Here is a 20,725-nt window from a genome sequence, read left to right as displayed (position 1 = left end):
ATTTATTTTAAATAATGTACATATACTATTCTATGGATGTCCATTAAGAAACATTTAGAAATTATAAAAGAAGACTTCTGGGCACGATGGAGGCATAGGTAAATGTGGCTCGCCTCTTCACACAACCACAGCAAATTACAGCTAAACTACAAAACAAATCTCGCTCAGAACCATCCAAAAGTTGAGCTTTGTGGAAGTCTGACAACTAAGGAATTAAACTTGAAACCACATTCATCCAGATGGGGAGAAGTGACGAAGGGGCAGAAACGTGAAGACACAGAATGAGCTGGTCCCAAACCTGCATGTGATGGACATAAAACAGAGGGATGCCTCAGGAGCGAGGGATATCAGACCCATACCAGACCACCCAGCCCAGGATTCTAGTGCCAGGCAGATAAGTCTCCATAACTTATAGATATAAAATCCTGTGGGGATTGGGTCAACGGAAGAAACCGCAGGATTCTCAGGCAGCCCCTCTTAAAGGGACTTGCACCATACATGGACTTTCTCAGACTCACTCCCTGTGTGCTCCAGCACTGGGGCAACACCTTGAAGGGCACCAGTGGCATATGGGGAAGAACTGAAGAGTCTAGCATTAGAGTGAGAGCTGAGGGATAGCTTCCTACCTGAACAGCAGACAGTGGCCATTGAACCTTTTCTGAGCTCCTGCCCCTGCCACCCCCACAGAGCCACAGTGTGGCGGCACCATGCCTGAATCTCCATCAACCTGGCTCACATGGTCTGGGTAAATCCCTCCCATTGACCTGCTCACAGCAATCAAGACTCATCTACAAGAGAAGGGAGTACTCAGCCGACACAGAGGGCAAACCTCAAGTATCCATCTTGGGGGATAGGGGAGGCAGTGCCATTGGACCCTACAGGAAACCTACAACATTAGGCCATGCTACCAAGACATGGAGTCAAAGAAGCCCTCCTAATACATAGAAATAAATACAGGGAGGCTGCCAAAATGAGGAGACAAAGAAATATGGCCCAAATAAAAGAACAGATCAAAACTCCAGAAAAAGAATGAAACAGAATGGAGATCAGATGCAGATTTCAAAACACTGGTTATAAGGATGCTCTGGGAACTCAGTGGGTACTTCAAAAGTTTAAAAAAGACCTAGGAAGAAATGAAGGTTACAGTAATTGAAATAAAGAACAATTTACAGAGAATTAACAGTGGAGTGAATGAAGCCAACAGTCAAATTAATGATTTGGAACATAAGGAAGAAAAAGACATCCAGTCAGTACAGCAAAAAGAAAAAAGAATCCAAAAAATTGAGGATAGTGTAAGGAGCCTCTGGTACAACCTCAAATGTTCCAACATTTGCATCAAAGGGATGCCAACAGGAGAAGAGAAAGAGCAAGAAATTGGAAACCTATTTGAAAAAATAATAAAAGGAAACTTCCTTAATTTGGTGAAAGAAATAAACATACAAGTCTGGGAAGCACAGAGAATCCCAAACAAGTTGGATCCAAAGAGGACCACACCAAGACACATTTGGCATAATTAAAATGCCAAAGTTTAAAGATAAAGAGAGAATCTTAAAAGCAGCAAGAGACAAGCAGATAATTACCCACAAAGGAGTTCCCATAAGACTGTCAGCAGATTTCTCAAAAGAAATTTTACAGGTTACAAGGAATTGGCAAGAAGTACTCAAAGTGATGAAAGGCAAGGACCTACAACCTAGATTACTCTATCCAGGAAAGATACCATTTAGAATCTAAGCACAGATAAAGTACTTCCCACACAAGGTAAAGCTAAAAGAGTTCATCTTCACCAAACCATTATCATACGAAATGGTAAAGGGACTTATTTTAAAAAAAGATCAAAACTATGTACATTAAAATGGCAATAAATACATGACTATCAACAAGTGAATCTGCAAAACAAACTAAGCAAACAAGCAGAACAGAAACAGGATCATAGATTTGGAGAATGTTGGGATGGTGGCCAGTTGGGAGGGGGTTCTGGGGGAATGGGGGAAAAGGTGAAGGGATAAAGCAGTACAAATTGGTAGTTACAGAATAGGGAGGGGGACGTTAAGAGCAGGTATAGGAAATGGAGAAGACAAAGAACTTATATGCATGGCTCATGGACATGAACAAAGGAGGGAGGATTGCCAAAGGAAGTAGGGGGTGCTGGGTGGATGGGGGCAAAGGGTGAAAAATTGGGACAACTGTAATATAATAAGAAAAAATAAATTATAAAAGGAAACTAAAATTAAATATAAAGAAGCTCTAAAATTTTCTCTTCACATATTAATGGATTGTGCTGTGTGCCATTTGGGGTACATCTTTCCTTCTAAGGGACCTCTGATCTGTTATGTATGCCAACTTCTTTCTTACAGTCGGCAACTTTTATACTAAAGTCCTGTTTTATTTGAAAATTTGTGGAAAATAAGAATTTTCTGAAAAGACTATGTCACACCTTTGGTGTGCAGATAGAGTTAAGGTTATTTACTATATTCTTTTTATACTTTGTGATCCATTTTAGTCACCTAGTAGATGTAAAGCAAGACTCTCCATATCCACAAAGCTGTCTAAAGTCAATGCTGAAATAATGTGTCCCCCATCTCCTGCCGCCCCCCAGTTCCTTTCAATTCCAACAGCAGCCTCTGCCCTGGGGGTTAATTCCAAGAGAGGGTTACCATATTCTTACCCTGTTCAATATTGTAAATGAAAAACTATTTTGGACTGTTTCCTTTTAATAATTTTTGTCCACATTAAAAAAGGCTGCAGCCATTCTGGTGTGTCGTGTTTTCATTTGCTTTTCTCCGAAGGATGCTGACCTATTGGATGTTGAGAGCAAACACTTTGAGGACCTGGAATTCCAGCAGCTTGAGCACGAGAGCCGTCTGGATGAGGAAAAGGAGAATCTGACCCAACAGCTCTTGCGTGAAGTGGCTGAATATCAACGGAACATTGTTACTAGAAAGGTACTTTTGCCAGGTGTCATTCAATGCAAAAACCATAATATACCACTCACTCTGTGACAATAATAATCTTTGTTTGTGTACCTACCTTTACATCTGAATATCATTGTGTGTTTAATTACATATCACATTTGACAGATTATGGAGCTTGTCATTTATATGCCAAATGGTGCTTTAAACTAGATAAACATACATGTTACAGTTATTGTTACTTAATGCTGCAGATGCATTTGTAAATAATACCTAATTTTTTCTTTTACATGAAAACCAAGGCAGAGAACAATCAGAAATTTAGATACTTTTTTCTAAATTACTTCGTTTTCCAATCATTGTAACTAGATTCAGAATAATCGTATGAACAAAGTCTATTTGGAAATTTTCTCTGTCCATTGCTCAATAGTTCTTAAAGCTGGCTGAGAGCTTGTCACCTTTAGAAATAGCGCCGTGGAATACCATGTACATTACTGACTCTGTCCAGTCCAGAATTCAACTCTTGCTACAGAATTTAGAATCACACCCCAGCGCTCTGGACTAAATCCATAAAATTGAGGGAAGGGAAGATAGAGGTGACTTCTTAAGCTCTCAGTTTAAATAAGAAATTCCATTGTTTTTCCCCATGAGGCGTCTCCCCAGATGATGTCAAAAATTCATTTAAAGTCCAAAACAAGATTTCCTGTTGACTTCTGGGTTCTATAAATAGATTTTAAATCACTTGAACTGTGTTGGCCTTAGGTAAGGAAAAGCCATGAGCTTGGCAGGTCAAAGAAACTGTCTCTGGGTAACAATCACTGCCAATCATCCATGAAGACGTGGTCACTGTTATTCCAGCTGTGAACACCTTTTCTCTCGTTCCCAGAACAGACTGGCAAACCTTTGAATATCTAATGTGTATCTTTTCTATGATACACATCTTTTTTTCCTACAGGAAAAAATTTCTGCATTGAAAAAACAAGCCAATCACATTGTCCAGCAGGCTCAGAGAGAACAGGACCACTTTGTGAAAGAAAAGAATAATTTAATAATGATGCTGCAAAGAGTAAGTATTTCCTTTTCAGCACTGGCTGCAATAAAACACAGGTTTTAATTTGGGGAAGGTCATTTCATTGAAAGCAAGTGCCTTCTAACAGTGTGCAGTGGATTGTACTTTATGAAAGTCTTTTTAATATACATTTTTATTTAATCCTCCACATTAATAGGCTGATGTTTGGAGAATGACTGACTATAATTCAGAAAAGCAAGGATGTTTTCTTTGTGTTTCTTTCACAGTATGAAAATCCCAAGTGTGGAAAATCTGTTTTCTGATTTTCTGTTTTTTTAAAAAATGTTGTTCTTCAACTAAGTAAAACATGTCCTGCTTTTTTCCTTATAGCTGTCAAACATTTTTTCTTGGCTGCTCTGGTGTTTTGAACTCCAATTACTTCTGTGGGGGGCATCCTGGCAGATGCCACCTTGGATTTCGGTTAATTAGCGAGGTAGACGTCCCCATGTGGAGGGAAAGATCATTCTCACCGAAGGGACTGCTCCACATCCTCGCACCTGAAGTGACTACATGGAAAGGGGTTCCTCCGACCAAACTGCAGCCAGATCTCCTGATCTGGCTCTAGTCTACTTTCAGGAATAAGGCACCAAAATTAAAGTGGATAGGGCTGGTCTTCCAACAGAGCCTTGCATGCAAGTCAGTACCTTAGGAATGTGACACTTCAGATTATAAAAATAGGAGATGGGCTCAGTATGGTGTGCAGAAAAAAACCCAAATCCAGAATGATGCAGTAAAGTACGAGGCTTCACCATGATCTCACCAAAAAGAAGTATAGCAGGAGTATTCCCATTTTAGCTATAAAAATAGTTTAAAAATTTGAGAAGAGAGAAAAAGTTGGTCTTTTATGTAGAATTATGAATTCAATCAAGGTGCCTCAGTAGCTCACAATGATCCCCAACAGTTCCTTTCGTCTTGCTTCTTCAGCACCTACAGGCCTCTGAATGGAGCTGTGTTTTCCATTCCTACCTCCTGCCCTAAGGGTGAACTCTGCTTTAGTACCAGTAGCCTCCCCACCCTCATTTTACCCTTTCACATGATATTCAGAAATATAGATTAAATTATATAGTGTAATATATAGTATTTAAGCAGTTTCTGAAATTTTAGCAAAACAAAAAAGAAAAGTGTCTTAGGGATAAATTTTTAAAAATGGGTAAGCACCCTCACAGAAATACCATTTTTTTATTAAAAATATATAAAATATAGTTCTATTATAAGAATTTGGGACCATAAATATTAAGATTTTTATTTTTTCAAATTGATCTATAGATACATCTCAATTCCAATAAAAATCCCAACAGATACTCTGTAGAGATAGGTTGTTACTGAAATCTAGTCGCCCCTCATCAATTGAGGATTCTGTGTTTGTGAATTTGCCGCCTCACTAAATTTTATTTGTAACCCCCAGATTAATAGTTGTCATTCAGTCCTTCATGGACATACACAGAGCAGGGTCAATTTTGAGTCACTGGACATCCACATTCCCCGCTGAGGCTGAACAAGACAGCCGTCTGCCTTCTTGTTTCAGCCCTCGTACTATACACAAGTGTCCTTTTTGTGGACTATTTAGTGCCATGTTTTCACATTTTTGTGCTTTTTGGTGGTGATTTTGCTGTGGGAAAAGGCTTGTAAGCACAGTGCTAAAGAACTATGTCCTATGTTCCTAAGTACAAAAAGGCTGTGGTGTGCCTCATGGAGAAAATACGTGTGTTAGGTAAACTTTGCTCAGGCATCAGTTCTTGTGCTACTGGCTGTGAGTTCAGTGTTAATGAGTCAACAATATATATTAAATAAGGTATCTTTAAACAGAGACACACATAAAGTTACGTATTAATTAATCATTTGCTGAAAATATTATTACCAGAAGTTCACAGACATTCAACACTATCATTCCCCTAGGAACATGGTTCAGTGTTCACTAATTCAGGGTTCATGGCAACATAATAGAATATTAACTATGCAAAGAATGAGAATTATCTGTGTATGAATATGCAAAGGGTTTTAGACCTATAGATCAATGGAAACAAACAGGGAGTCTAGAAGTAGCCCAGACATATAATGTCTATTAATTTTTGACAAAGCTTCCAAGAAAATATAGTAGGGAAAGGAAAGTCTTTCCAACAAATAGTGCTGGATCAACTGGACAAACGAGAAAAAAAAGGAACCTTAACACCATCCATTCTCACACCATATATATAAACTAACTTGAGAGAAATCATAGAACTACTGAAGTGATGAAGTTTCCAGAAGAAATTAGAGGAGTGCAAGTACTCCTTCATAGCCTTTGGGTAAGGAAGGATTTTTTTTTAAAAAAGGAAATGACAAAGGACTTGTGCCCACAATATATTAAAGATTCTATGACTCAATAATAATATATAAAAACAATAAATATTTTTAAAAGCAGGCAAAGGCTTGAATACACACACTTCACAAAATATATATGAAAAGTTATTAAGTCACATGAAAAACATTCAACATCATTAGTCATCAGGGAAGTCCAAGGTTGACTAAACTTAATAGATTTTGTGTTCCTTCAGGAAAAGGAAAATCTTTGTAATTTGGAAAAGAAATACTCCAGCCTCTCTGGGGGTAAAGGGTTTCCTGTCAATCCAAATACACTAAAAGAGGTAAGCTATGATTTTACATGTCCACTCATACCACCTCAGACATCAGGAGATGTACCTCAGTTTTATGTGATTAGCTGACTAGAAAAAACATTAACTTCAATGACTTAGGAAAGCACTCATTGTGTGGATGGCTTTCCTGCCATTCATTATTTATGCTTTGAGGATTTAAGGGATTATCTTTGTGTCTAATGTGGATGCCCTGTATGAGAGAGAGAGAGAGAGAGAGAGAGTGAGAGAGAGTGTGTGTACTTTGCTTGACACTGACGTGGTGGGTTAACTTGGAGTTTCAAGAAATTTAGGATCCAGACCAAGATTAGTCATAAAGTCTCCTCTTTTCTCCCTGCATTTTCCTTTCTCAGTTTCACCTTTGTTACACATTACTTCTGTTTCTTCTACGTCTTCTAAAACACGAAAATGTCCCTTTACATTTGAGAAGGTAATATGGTTTCTTTCCTCTGTCTCCTTTTTTCTCCCAATGTCATTTCTGCTATTTTCCATCTAAATTGGGAAATCCTATTTACATTACGCTATACACACTCTTTACCCTGACATGCGGCTTCCCCCAGTCCCTGCCACCCCTCTCTCCCAAGTGTCTTTTTCTAGAGCTACATTGCTGCAATGAGAGGCTATTTTAATTTGGAAAAGTATGACCTTGACTGCGAAACATTTGATTTTTTTCAATAAGCTAAATTAAAAGCTTGCTTCTGCATAAAAATTGACATAATAACAGCCCCTTTATTTGTCAATGGCTTTTAAAAAGATACCAGAACTAAAAAGTCCTACATAGAAATGATTTTTTATGTGTGTGTAGGTATGTGAAGTGAATGTTCATCACGTAATAGATGTGCTTAATATGTACCTCAGATGTATTTTGTGAAATATTTCTACAAAAGCTTTATTGGATCAGTTTCACAGTTTCTCTCCCATTATTCAGAAGACAGAACTGGTGGATTCAGTGGACAAAGGGTGGTTGTGAATGCAGTGTAGTGGGGTAAGATAATGTCCGTGAGGTGGCAGGAGCCTGGCTTTTTAGTCATTTAAAGAAACATGGTTTATTTTATGCAGATGGAAAACCATTGAGTAGTTTTAAGTGTGGAGGTGACATTATGTCTGTTTGTGAAAGATCGCTCTGGGCAGCTCTGCTGGATTAAGAAGTGGAGGAGGAGATGCCAGGAAACCAGTGTGGCAGTGATTGTAATAGTATTGGCTAGAGATGCTGGTGGCTTGGATTGGAGCAATGTCACGGAGATGGAGAGAATTAGCTGGATACAGATATATCGTGGAACCATAATTGACAGCTCTTATTGATAGAGTAAATGAAGGAAGGCGTCAGGAGTGATGCTGTTATTCCAGTTTGAATAATGAGGTGGATAGTGAGTACCTTTCCCAGAGATAGGGAGGACTAGGGTAAGAATAGATTTAGGAACAGTTTGACTCTGGACACTCTGAGTGTGAAGGGCTTATGGCATCCAGATGAATTAAATAGGCTCCAAGGTCTCTTTTATTCTTAGAGGATAAGGAAAGAATAAAGTCTTTCCTTTTCTATTAATGAGTTGTTCTTTTTCTTTGCAGACTTACTGGTGTCAAAAGGCCATTTGGCTTTTTGATTATTTTTGTCTGTCTGCAACTCTCAAGTCTGTTGACTACCTATTTGCCCTCTTTCATAGACCAAACTGACTTGACTCACAAGATGCTTGATTTTCCATCTTCCTTTCTGTATTTCTTTCTTTCTGACTCTCTCTCTCTTTTATTTTTTTCTCTCTTTGTTTTTTTAAGGAGTGATGAATTTCTAACTCTTTTAAACAAGTGCCACTTTTGACTAACTGTATACATTTTTGAAGTAATTAATTGGGTTGTACGGTCTGTGACTCATATGAGGAATCATATCTTGCTTTTGAAACGTTCTACAATCAACGGAGGAAAAGAATAACTCAGAGTTGCTACTCTTCATTCTGATTCATTATCAAATATGAAATGAAATTTGACAACCCAGTTATTCACGTCCTTTCTTCAGTTTCATTGTATAAATCTTTACATACCATCCATTGCATTTGACACCTCCAATTTATAAGCAGTCAATTCCAGCTTTCTCCACTTTGTCATAATTAAGAATTCTAAGTAAAAACCTTGCTTTCCAGCCTGGAATTTTTGCTTCATCAACATAATGATATCTTGCCTTTCTTGAAGCCATTTTTAGAAAAGATTGTTGGGCTAATAGAAGACCTTAATTGTTAAATTTAACACTGTTTTACTTTTGAAAGAGGTATTATTTTATACTCTTTATTCTTTTTTCATACTGTTTTACTGGTGTGGTGAAAATCGTTGATCTGTACAATTTCTTTTTGTGAAAATTTACAAGTGCCATTTCCTCAAATACAAAATCAGGAGTTTTGAAGATGATACATTTTTGTTCATGGATATTTTCTCTATGCTGAACCCAAAACTGAAATACTGAATTTAAAGTAACCAGAAATTCTCTGTCCTTTGGATAGAGTTGGGAGTTGGGGAAGCTGCCTTGAATTGAAATGCCCTGAAGTTGCAACTCAACTTTAGGGAGCATATATGTGTGTGTCTGTGTATACATTTGTCTTGCTTGGGGAAACTCACTGGAGAACAGTGTCCTTTTTACTCTCTTAGTTCAGAAGCCTAAAAGCTGAATTCCATTACAAGTAAATTATTGTTTTATAAATGTCTTAGTGCAAAAACCAATTGTCCTCAGCCCCTTTCACTCTCACTTTAATTAAAATGCTAGGAAATAGAAGAATGAAAAATCTAAAAATAGAGATTTGTAGAAAAGGCACTTGAATTAGAGAACAAGTGATTACTTTGTCAGTTTTATATCTCAGATTTGTGTGTGTGTGTGTGATTGTTTTAATGGTGTGTAGTGACAACTTCATTCAGTCAACAGAATGAATGCTGATACCTCTTGGCATTTTAAAATTGAAGGTGTTGGGTTATTTATAATATAGATTCTTGATTTCACCAGAAAAGAATTATTTTTAATGTTTAGATTATCATTTTTAATGATTACACACTGTAAATCCATTTTTATTGCTGATGATTCCCTGATGAAACGTTTGATAATACCACAGATACCTGGCTGTGCCGCTCTAAGCTAACTCCATTTTATTAGAGCATTAATACTCTCGCATGCCTCAGCTTTTGCTTCCTTTGTGTTTAACTTCTAAATTCCTCCTTTTAGGGCTATATCAGTATAAATGAAATTAATGAGCCATGTGGCCATTCCACGAATCTGCCCCCTTCCACTCAGTTCCCTGCTGACGCTGACGCTGTTGCCACTGGGCCTCCCACAGCTGCACTGGTGAGCCAGCCGCAAAGCAAAGAGGTGTGTCGGCATGACATTTCATCATTCACTGCTTTCTTCATGTCAGAAATTAACCCAGGCTGACTGAAAATGAGGGCATTTGTGGCAAATATATGTCTGGTTGACCAGAGGGTCACAGTGGTGTTGTGTTTGAAAAATACACCAATTTGGGGATACTGCTCTACCAATTAATTAGACTACTAGAAACCATAACCTATATGGGACAGAGTGGACTACTGAAATAAGTTCAACAAAATAAACTCTATGTCTAAGTACTCTAACATGACAGTTTTCTTAGAAATCAAGTCTTTCTAAAATTGCTGGATTGAATCACCTTTCCAGTTTGATTTTTTTTTTATGCTTTGCAGTGTGGACCTTTTTAAAATATCTGAAAAGGGGCAAATAATAGTAAATGAAAATATTTTCTACTGATCTAAGTTGCTTGCAGGTTGGGATTTTAACAAGAAGCTAAATGGAAAGATTCAGCCCATCATTTTGTGACTTCTTGATTAAAATATAAGAGAAAAGAACAATCAGATTATTGATTTCATTTCTTTGTCATTATTCTTTCATTTTTATATGGACACATATATACTTTTTCTTTCTCCTATAAAGCAAAGATCACCTGTCTGTCCTGGATTTATGTTTCCTTCTACCCTTTCTCCTCATCCTGTCACTCAACCTCCATCAGCCCCTTGGCCTGAAGTCATGGCTCCATCTGTCGATCCTTTCCCTTTAAATGACACACCTCCTCCTCTACCAGCTAAGAAACACAGAAGGCAGCCGCAGCAGGAGCAACAGGTAATCAGCAACCGGTGTTCAGAGTTTGGGAATCTTTACTTCAACCTTTCCAAAGAGACTTTTTTAAAAGACAAGATGTATACTCCTTTGCTGATTTTCTTTTTAAAGGACACTTAGTATGTTCTAAGGGTATTGGGAGTGTTATGAAGTTTGAGACCTTGATTATCTGCTCCTAACTTGATACATTAGAGCTAGTTTTATATCCTCAGTTTCCACTCAATCAAAATATTACAACTTATCTCGGGTATTTTTCAAGGTAATAATAATTATTCCCATAAAATCCATGGTTTAAACCGTAGTGATGGACATCATTCCCTTGCTATGTGTCAAAATTTGCTAAACATTTTACAAATAAATATCTCATTTCTTCCTTCTAACAATTTTGTGAAATAAAAATTAACTCCACATTGACATTTAGGGAACAGAAGCTCAGTGTAGGTAAATAGCTTATCCAAGCTCACCCCATAAGTAGTGCTTTTAGTCCCTAGAACAGCAGTTTATATTGACCAGATTTTTTAAAAAATGGTTTATTGTTCTAAATGTTGCCCTCCTTTTACTACATTTAGTGTATATTCACGCTTGGCTATTCAAAAAAAAATCTATTTTGAGCCTCCTTTCAACTATAATTAAATTCCTATGTGAATTTGGCTCCAGAACATCCTAAGGAGTTGGAGACACTAGATCCTCAAAGTAGACAAGCCTTGGTGTGCTATGCCCAGCCCTTACATTTCTTGAAGGTACCTTTACTACTATTATCTTTTGTTAAAGGACTATATATAGCCATTACTTTTAGGTTAAAAATTTTAGCTAATATAAGTAGATAATGGTAAAGTTAAAATGCAGATATTTTCCATGATTAGCATGTGTGAATAATAATAAAAACTTTGGTAACTCAAGTTTGCATTAAATTTTACATATTTCTAGCTTAGTATAAAAATGACCAAACCTAAAAAAAACTTTAGTTAGAAAATAATTTTACCATTGAAGACTTTTTTTTTTTGAGAGGCCAAGAAAAATTTGGATAAATTTCAAGTTGGCAAAACTTTTGCCTTAGGAATCTGAAAAAAAAAATGAAATAGTCAACAGTAGGATATTTTAATGTTAGGAATTACTACAGTGGCTTCTTGGCCAAGACCCTTTTAAAATAAAGGAGTAACCTAGAAGAATGCCTTATATGTAAACATGTCCATTTGGTGTGTGTTTATGTGATTGAAATATTATTCCAACTTTGAAACAACTCCCCTGTTTACTCGCTCTTTCTCTTCATCTTCCTTCTCCCTTTTCTTGTTCTCCTCACACTGGGATCTGTGCCACCACACAGAACTGTCCAGACAGACAAGGGGAGAAACTGCTTACTTGATTTGTCCACTGGCTCTTCCGCCATCCACATGGCAACCATCATAATAATTTGTAAGTTGGCCTGAGGCCCCAAGGCAGCAGGCACTAACTATGAGAGTGAAAGGTAGATTCTTTTCTTTTGTTTCTAGGTTCAGTGATAAATTCTCCTAGTGCCTATGTATCTTACCAAATGTGAGCTAGCCCAACTCTGTTAGTGAACACAAGTATAAGTTGAATTAAAAAAAAAAAATCTGTTAAAATTCCCAAACTTCTTTGAGAACGCATACTTCTTAATTTCTTCCTTGACCTGTTTCAATTAGTCAAGTTTTGCTATTCTGCTTTACATTTGCATTTAAAGCACTTTAGAAGCCTGGAAGAAAGGAAAAAACAGCATAAAGAAGGCCTCTATCTGAGTGACACTTTGCCTCGAAAGAAAACCACACCTTCCATTTCCCCACATTTCAGCAATGCTACTCTGGGGAGAAGCACCGCCCCAAAGGTAGGATGTGGGGAGAACCGTGGGCTTCGCATTCAAGGAGTCTTCTTGTCCTTGTGTTGATTGATGTGCAAAGGTCCTTTAAAAATGCTAAATAATAAACCATTAGGTTGGGCAGACATTATGACTAAATTGCATTTTCTTTCTTATTCAGAAGACATTTGGAATTGTACACTCTGGGACCAAAAACCTGGTCCAGGGTATTTTTTTACCATCACTACACAAGTGGCAGGTGGTATTCCTGTGGCAGACTCCCATGGCTGCATCCCAGATCTGGAAATTGGAAGATACAGGCTCTAGATTACAGGAGTCACAGCACCATTTCTGAACCTGACACTGGGCTGAGCACTTTATGCAGATTGTCTTATTTTAAAATCCAGCAACACTATTCAGTACTAATTGTTATCCCCATTATACACATGGATAAACTGAGGTATAATGAAGCTAAGTAACTGGCCAACTGCCCTCAGCTGGTCACCCATGAAGCTGGAATATGAATCCATGCAGTCTGATGCCTAAAACCTCATTCATGTTCTGCTGACATGCCTGAGATGTCATTGTAGGAAGAGGAGGAAGGCAAGTGAGGAGGTTCTGAGGGCTCTGGGGCCCTTCCTTCGAGCTTCATCAGAGTAACATTTTAACCTGTTTTATAAACTGGTGTTCAAAGTGTATTTTACATAAAGGATTTTGCTATTAAAGAGAACACTGAAGCCACTGGGGGACTTCATAGGTTCCTCCAACTTTCAGGCTGCTAGGTAGCTGGGGTGGATGGAAATTCGTACACTTGGTACAGGTTAGGTCTTCTCTGTCCCGGTGCATGCTGTGCATGTGTTCCTGCCCTGCATCTGCCCTCTGCTCCTTGTGCATGAAGAGCTTCGAGTTGTTCCTGAAGGGGGCTTTAGAGAAAAAGTGTTTTCCTCATCTTTTGGAATTGCTGTCACTGGTGGAATTACTTTGATGTGGAGATTTCCGTGAAGCTCCTTGGGAGGGACACTGACTGGCCTTTACCGTGGAGCATCCATAAATGGGATGGAAGACCTTCCTTCCCTGCCCTCTGCACTTAGATAAGAGCTGTGGAATCAGGCATGTGGTCATGCCCTGAGGGACCATTTGGACTGCAGTTTGCCTGAAGTGTTTCCACCCCTCCCCCTGCCCCCCTTGGTTCTCACAGGCTCACTTGCCGCTGGGACAGAGCAACAGCTGTGGCAGCGTGCTTCCGCACTCACTGGCAACCATGACCAAAGACTCGGAATCTCGGAGGATGCTCAGAGGTATGTAGCCTTAAAAGCAAGTGTGATGTCTTTTAAGTATTAGAATTCTTCAGAGAGATGGGGCAGGGAGAGCAAGGTTGAGGCTTATTAGAAAGGGCATCAAGCAAAGTCCTCAATTTTACTCTTAAGGTATCCCCTTTTGAGTCGGATATACTGGGTGGGACAAAAGTAGGTTTACAGTTGTGAGTATGCAAAACAGAGTTTATTCTTCTATTATTATTTAGTAATTATTTTAGTTTCCATAGAAACAACTATAAACCTACTTTTGCCCCTGCCTTGTGTGTGTGTGTGTGTGTGTGTGTAGTTATAGTTGTACTAAGGTGATTTTTCCTACATATGCGTATGAGTGTTATGCATAAATTTAATAGTATTCTCAAGCCATAAAAGCCTCTATACAATTACTAGTCTTTGCATTCGTTAGAAAAAAAAAAAAGAATGACCGCTGAGATCCTAAGTTACTCACCTAGTTTGTGGCTGAGCTACTGTGTTGAACCATGTGCTAAAGATTCACTGAGCTGATGCAGTAAATAGAGGGAGTGCTAGTGGCCCAGGACTGAAATCCCTTTGGACTTTTAATGTGGTTTGAACCTTTATTCTATGTGGTTGTTAGCTTTCAGGTAAATTTTGATTCTCAGCATATTTTATTTCTTTGTAAAAATGCATTGCCTGCCTCTCAGTGAGGCTTTCAAACAGTCTTTGTGGGGCTAGAAGAAATTGCTGCAATGCAGTTTCAAATCTGAAATTCTTGTTGAAAAGATAGATTTATTGTGTTAACATAGCCATTTAGGTCAACAACTTGTATTGGCCCTCACTTTTGAACAGACCTGGTGCTAGAGACCAGGAATGCAAACGAATGACATGACCCTTTCCCTTGAAATGCTTATAGCCTAGTGAGGGAGAAAGACACATGAAAGATAATTTTAATATAATGCAGTCAATGCAGTGATGGAGGTATACTAGGATGTAAATGAAGAGGCTGATAGAGTGGGGGGCATTTGGCCCCTAAATGTATTCACACACCAGTGGGATAGAAACCCTTCCTTCCAGAAGGCTGGGATTCAATTCTGACTGCTCAGCCTCTCTGCTAATATTGGGTTAGTCACTAATCACTGGCTTTCTATCAGAAAAAGCAACCTAAAATATATATACATATATAAATTCTGCTGTATATATATGTATGTATATGAAATATGTGTATGTATGTATATAACTTTTCTATATATATCACTTGAATGAGGTTTTCAATGATTACTAGAAGTGATTTAAGAGTTAATAGAGGCAAAACAAAAGAGATAATAGAGGCTGCAGTAGTCATAAGAGAGGTTTGTAATGTATGATAGGTTTATGTTAGCATTTAAATCAAATGCATTTGATCAAACTTCTCCTTTATTTTCTTTACCATAATTTCTTCATAAGCTAAAATAGATCTTATGATTTATAAATAGTAAACATAAATGAGTATATTTGGCTCTCATTTATCACTGTTCATTTGTTGGTCAAGTCTATTTTTTATTGAAGCATTTTTTTTTTTTTGCAATATTTATAGACTTCTTTTTAAATGTATTTTTCCCACTGGCTGAAGACATCAAAGCTTGGATTGGCCCTGATACCATACTTTATGTTGCAAATATTTTCTTAAAATAGAGAGTAAGAAAACTAGACCCTTATACTAAGTGGATAGATTTGTGAAAATCAAGAGCTGTTAGCATTATTGTGCAAGACAACTCTTGTGGGACGATGGTGAAACTGAAGGGATGTTTGATCTCTAGTTTTCTAATCTGTTCTCCCGTCAAAGAATGGGAATCCCCATGCTAGATTCATATAGGGAAACCTGAGCCGATGCCCTTGAATCACATTAGGGATGTGCCCTGTGCAAAATCTATTATCTTTTATCATTTTGCTCAGGGTCTTCCCTGGTAGGCCTTCTGTACGTACGACAGAGAAGGCTACAGTTAGTCCAGTACTTTCTGACTGCAGCTCTCAAATGGTGTTCCTTAAAGAGTTTCTGTGGTGCTGATGAGAGAGCTTCTGAGGAAATAGAGAACCACCGTGTGTATGTTGATGCAACTGGGTGTGGTGTATCTTTTGAGGCCTGCCTGCCTCCCGTGGCCCTCCAGCCCGAGGAGGAGGGGTTGAGGCTGCAGTGCTTAGGGCCACAGCAAACCAAAATATTGGCCCATACTAGTGGCCCACGATGACCAGGAAGGTTGAATCATAATTTCATTTAGAGTTGTTTCACTCGTTGGCTTCGTTAAAACAGCAAACACAAATAAAATTCCATGGTTTTGAAAAAATTGGATCTAGCACATTTTCATTAACTCAAATTTAATAATCTTACCATTTTTCTTGATTTACACAATTAACTTATATGAACTATTTTTTTGCTGCTTATTCATAATGGATACGTCAAGGACCGTGGTGTAAGTATAAGCTTTCCTTTGGTCAGCATTGCTTAAATAGAACTGATGATAGGAATCATGCAGACAATGATCCCTAAGAGCAGAGTTTAAAGCAGAGAGCCCAGGAACTGAGCTCTTAAGTTGTAATGGTTATTGGCTTTTGTACAACTTGTGAACTATTGCTTTGTAAGCTTTAGAATGAATGAAATCTTTGTCCTTTTGTCTTCTATTTAATGCAGGAAAGTCCAAGAAAGGTATGACAACCTCCTTGTGTGGTGTTTTTGTTTCCAGCAAATAGTGAAAGGTCACTGATAAGTCACCTTTAAGAAACGATCAGCTTTAAAACTGTACAATGGCAGATTTTTAGTCTAATGATTGTTCCTTTTACACAATGGAGAAAAATTGTTGCACATTCGTTGGATGCAGCTGCTCTTCATTCACAGGCAGCTGCATGACCTTCTTTGTTTTGCTTTTTTATGACACGGTCAGACCATGCAGGAAACATGAATGCTTGAGAAGCATTGTTTTTTAAGACTCAGAATGGAGACAAAGAAAAGAATAGGCCTTGTGATGGAAATAGGCTAAGTGTAAAACAGGAAGTTACTCCTTTATAAAAGCCAGGTACAAATAAAGCGGGCTATGTGGGAAGATGGAAGGAATTAAAAAGCTTCTGCTTAATCATTCCATTTAAGACTATTTGTATGAAAGACGTGATGGAGAGTGAAGAACAGTTTAATGACTGGCCTGAATAAATACCATGTTATCACTGTGGCTAGCTGGTAGAGATGTAGGATATTAGAGGACTGAGTTATAAAATTTGGTGGACGCAGCTTCACATAATTGAATGCTATTTTACAAACCTTAGCTCTTAAAAACAATTTGTTACAGTCTGCATGGAAAAAAGACCTGTTTTATAGATAGAATCTTGTTTTTATTCTCCCTGTTTTCTGGTTGACCCATGTGTGTGAAAGATTTTTTTTTCCTTAACCAATCTTTTTTGACTGTGTGCATGTATCATAAGCTTATTATCTTTTTAACTTCTTGAATTCTTCTCTATAAATTTAGGTTTAATCTAAAAATGTAAACATCTTGCCTTGTCAATCTGGTATCTGTTGTTACTAACACCGTCAATGATTGCATATTGAAAGTGTTGTGTATTTTTCCAGTCCCCCTGATCATTCTTTATGATCTTGTATCTTTTTCCCTTTTTCTGTGATTCTCTTCACTTCTGACTTGTCTTGTCCATCTTCCGGCTGTGGAATGTGGTTAGGAAGAATGAATTTCTCAGCAGGTGAGCTATGAAAGGCTGAATTGCCAGACGTACTGATTTGATTTATCCTCTTAAATCCAGCTGATAATTTTAAGTCATTTCATTGTCTATATTAAGGCCTAGATAGTAGTTTAAAGTATATACCACACATTTAGAGAAACATATATCTCAATGGTCAACTCACACAGGACTTCTCAGGTCCAGTTAGCCAGAATTCACAGAGACTGGCAATAAAAATAATAACAGTAAATGGACCTGGCACTTGCAAAATACTAGCTCTTCTTGGGCAGTGAAGAGACTTGAGTTTGTTTGGGTTCCTTGGATGTGTTATGCTTAGCAACTAACCTCAGATGTTATCAGATCTCCCTATATAAACCTTATAAAATGCCCTTTCAAATAGCTATTTCTCTTTGCATAGGAAGGATCTGAAACATTTACAAGGCCCTTTTTATTGCACTTTTTAGTTGTTGTCCACTGCTAAATGTTATTCTTACTACATAACTTCAAAGCAAAACAAGCCGTGTCAGGGGCTGGGAAAGTCTCATTTTTCCCAATCCACTTACTTTGTTCCACCCCTAACATTAGATGCATTCCAGTTCTTTATTTAGCCACTAATTTGGTTGCCCTTTATAGATGGGAAAATGCATTCATCGAGTGACTTTTTATTTCATGACATCCACAGGCTAAATAAAGAGGGATTCTGTGATGAACAGCATAGGTGTGCCCTCCTTGACAAAGCACACCTGTTCTGTGCCACGTCACTGCTCCAGAGCTTCTCCTTGGGCCTCCTTCTCCTGCTCTCCTGTGGTGTTTCCTCTATCGAAAATACCTGTACTTTTGAATGGCCAAGCCAGAGGCTGAATCCCCAAACCACTTCTTCAGATTCACACTGGTACAATTCCAGAGGAGTGCTCCATACCCTTCTTTGCAATTGCAGGGGCAACATGGGGTTTTTTTCCGAATTGTTCAGGAGGGAGGAGACTAAGCCAGGTGACAGTTGAGTTCATTGTGATCACTAAAGTGTTGCTGGTTGGGAGAAATGAGAAGCTCCACAAGGCAGAACATTTCCATTCACATTGGATCCACAGGAAACAAAAATCTTGCATTGTGAAGTATTTGCTTATTAGCAGCAGTATTCATTTAAGTTGCCTTAAAAATGTGAGTCTTATTTTACCCCCGGAATGATGGAAGGGCCTCTGAGACATAGAGCCAAACGTCACCAAATAGCGAGGTGATGTGGGGAGTTTATGTGCACAGCCCTTAGCACAGCCCACCCTGTCACACAGCTTTTCCTCATGCCCACATCGGAAAATTTTGAGTCATTTTAATTTACTGCCTACCTCACCTGAAGGTGGTAAGTTCGTTTTCTCATTCTGTGATACTTTGGTGGGGGGTGGGGGGATGGGAAGAAATCCTGGAAGATCTGAGGCGCAGGGCATGCATTGTTTTAAGAAGAAATATACTTACCTTCTTCCCTGCTTTTCTAAGAAAGCATTGATTGCATTGTAGGGATTGGCTTTTCCTCATTATGAAAAACCAAAGGCGAAGGGGAGCTTGTGGCATGGCACATGTCATGGTTGTATGTTTTAAATTACATGGTTGTCATTTAGGGATTTGTTTTTCATACTAAAACAAAGACATGTCATCCATGTAGTTAGTGTCAATGCGGAAGTTTTCTTTCCTAACAAACTGCTTTTGAATGCATAAAGGCAAGATAATGGGTATGACCTTTTCAAATAATTTCTGGTGATTTTTTTGTCCCCCTCCTTTTCATAATGAATAATTGGAAACAATTTAAAAGGAGCAATTAGTAATTGCAAAAGTTCAAATATCAAAGGTAAATAATTGAGTAATGAATTATTTTGCCTTTTTTTAAAAAATAAAGGCACATGCTCCATGCTTATGACTGTACTGACTTCATTTAATGCTTTATGCATTAATCACTGCAGTTAATGATAATCTGCTTAAAGTCTCCTGGTGTGCATCTTCTCTTAGCTAAGTGACATGTAGCTTTTACGTGTGTGTGTGTGTGTGTGTGTGTGTGTGTGTGTGTGTGTGTTGGTACTTGTAATTACTCCTTCTGTTAAGGAAAATTTATATTCCCAAAGTATGCCTTAATCTGAACTAACATATTTTCACTTAGATAGCTAAAACTGCTTCAAATGCTAATGCATGAAAACTCCTCATGGAACTAAAATCACTTAACAGTAACTTTTGTTGTATGACGCTTTGCATCACAGATGAGGCTTCTGGTTTTAATTGGAAATGTTAATCCACAGCAGAGGAAGCTGTCTGGAATCACTCGTCTTCTCTCGCCCTCTTGCCTGCTTTTTAGACATTTCATTACCAATTAAAAGCCTCATTGAGAGATGGGCAGAGCATAAGAAAGGGGGCAAAATTCAGATGGCCCAATTGTAAACTCTTAATTGGTCTGACAGTCAGTTTACTCAGGGAGAAAGAGATGATGCAAACTACAGTACTGGCTAGAGCAGCATCTTTTTAATTAATTGAAGAATTTGTTTATCAGTATGACCCCTGCTTCCTGAGTGTATGAAACATAGAGAATTGAAAGGGAAGAATAGCTTGATTCATGAGGCCCAATATCAGCTACCAGAGAGAAAGCCATAGTACTCACTGATGACCTAATATGCAGCTGACCAAGTACCAGGGCAAGAAAAACACCTCTTAGTAATGGCACTTTTGCTGCCATTGTAGTTTAATAGTTCCTACATTGTCATGCAATTGATATCATCAACTAGCAGAAGGCTGACAGTTAAGATGGAAAAAGAAGACAGCTATATACAGCAGGGCCTCGAATAATGTCGTTTTGTTAGAACATTGATCAGATGTGGTAGAAACTTACTTATTTATATCAATTAGCCTGTTGTAAAAACTCATTTTCTTATGGTTGTTTTACCACAGTCCCAAGAACCTGTCAATGATGTTAGGACTTACTGTATATATGGTATTAGGAGTACAACAATTGAAAGGATTGTTGACTCTGAATGTTTTAAATAAGTAATTGGCAGGCCAGGAAAATTAAAAAAAAAAAAAAGAATGAAAAAAATGTGCATTTTGGCTCTTAACCAGATTAAAAGTGTTAGTGATGATGAGTGAGAGAGAAGTTCTTCAAATCCTACCCCTAGGTGATCCACCTGCTCCTTAGTAACCTGATCCAGTATCGCTTAAATATGAATATAATTCAGGAGGTGGCTGCCCAAAG

At 38.1% G+C, this 20,725-nt stretch overlaps 1 protein-coding gene across 10 annotated transcripts in view; it reads left to right on the top strand.

The window, feature by feature from the left end:
- Positions 1-20,725, top strand: part of PHLDB2 (pleckstrin homology like domain family B member 2) — a 105,911-nt gene that overhangs the window by 61,562 nt on the left and 23,624 nt on the right. For 4 of the 10 annotated variants that reach the window (XM_054577321.1, XM_054577320.1, XM_054577316.1 and 1 more), the window contains 9 exons: positions 2,787-2,942; positions 3,865-3,975; positions 6,513-6,602; positions 9,805-9,948; positions 10,543-10,728; positions 12,425-12,565; positions 13,734-13,833; positions 16,472-16,486; positions 17,503-17,523. In XM_054577321.1, coding sequence (XP_054433296.1) covers positions 2,787-2,942; positions 3,865-3,975; positions 6,513-6,602; positions 9,805-9,948; positions 10,543-10,728; positions 12,425-12,565; positions 13,734-13,833; positions 16,472-16,486; positions 17,503-17,523 — 964 coding nt within the window. Of the gene's footprint in view, positions 1-2,786; positions 2,943-3,864; positions 3,976-6,512; positions 6,603-9,804; positions 9,949-10,542; positions 10,729-12,424; positions 12,566-13,733; positions 13,834-16,244; positions 16,536-17,502; positions 17,524-20,725 lie in introns of those variants that run through there. The other 6 variants (XM_054577319.1, XM_054577324.1, XM_054577318.1 and 3 more) reach the window with 5 other exon arrangements.

This window comes from Pteronotus mesoamericanus, unplaced genomic scaffold, assembly GCF_021234165.1.
Source record: "Pteronotus mesoamericanus isolate MK-2021 breed Mesoamerican mustached bat unplaced genomic scaffold, CSHL_Meso_final contig_42, whole genome shotgun sequence".
In the NCBI taxonomy this organism is placed as follows: Eukaryota; Metazoa; Chordata; class Mammalia; order Chiroptera; family Mormoopidae; genus Pteronotus; species Pteronotus mesoamericanus.
Note: the sequence above shows the minus strand (reverse complement) of the source record. Positions and strands in the feature narration are given on the sequence as shown.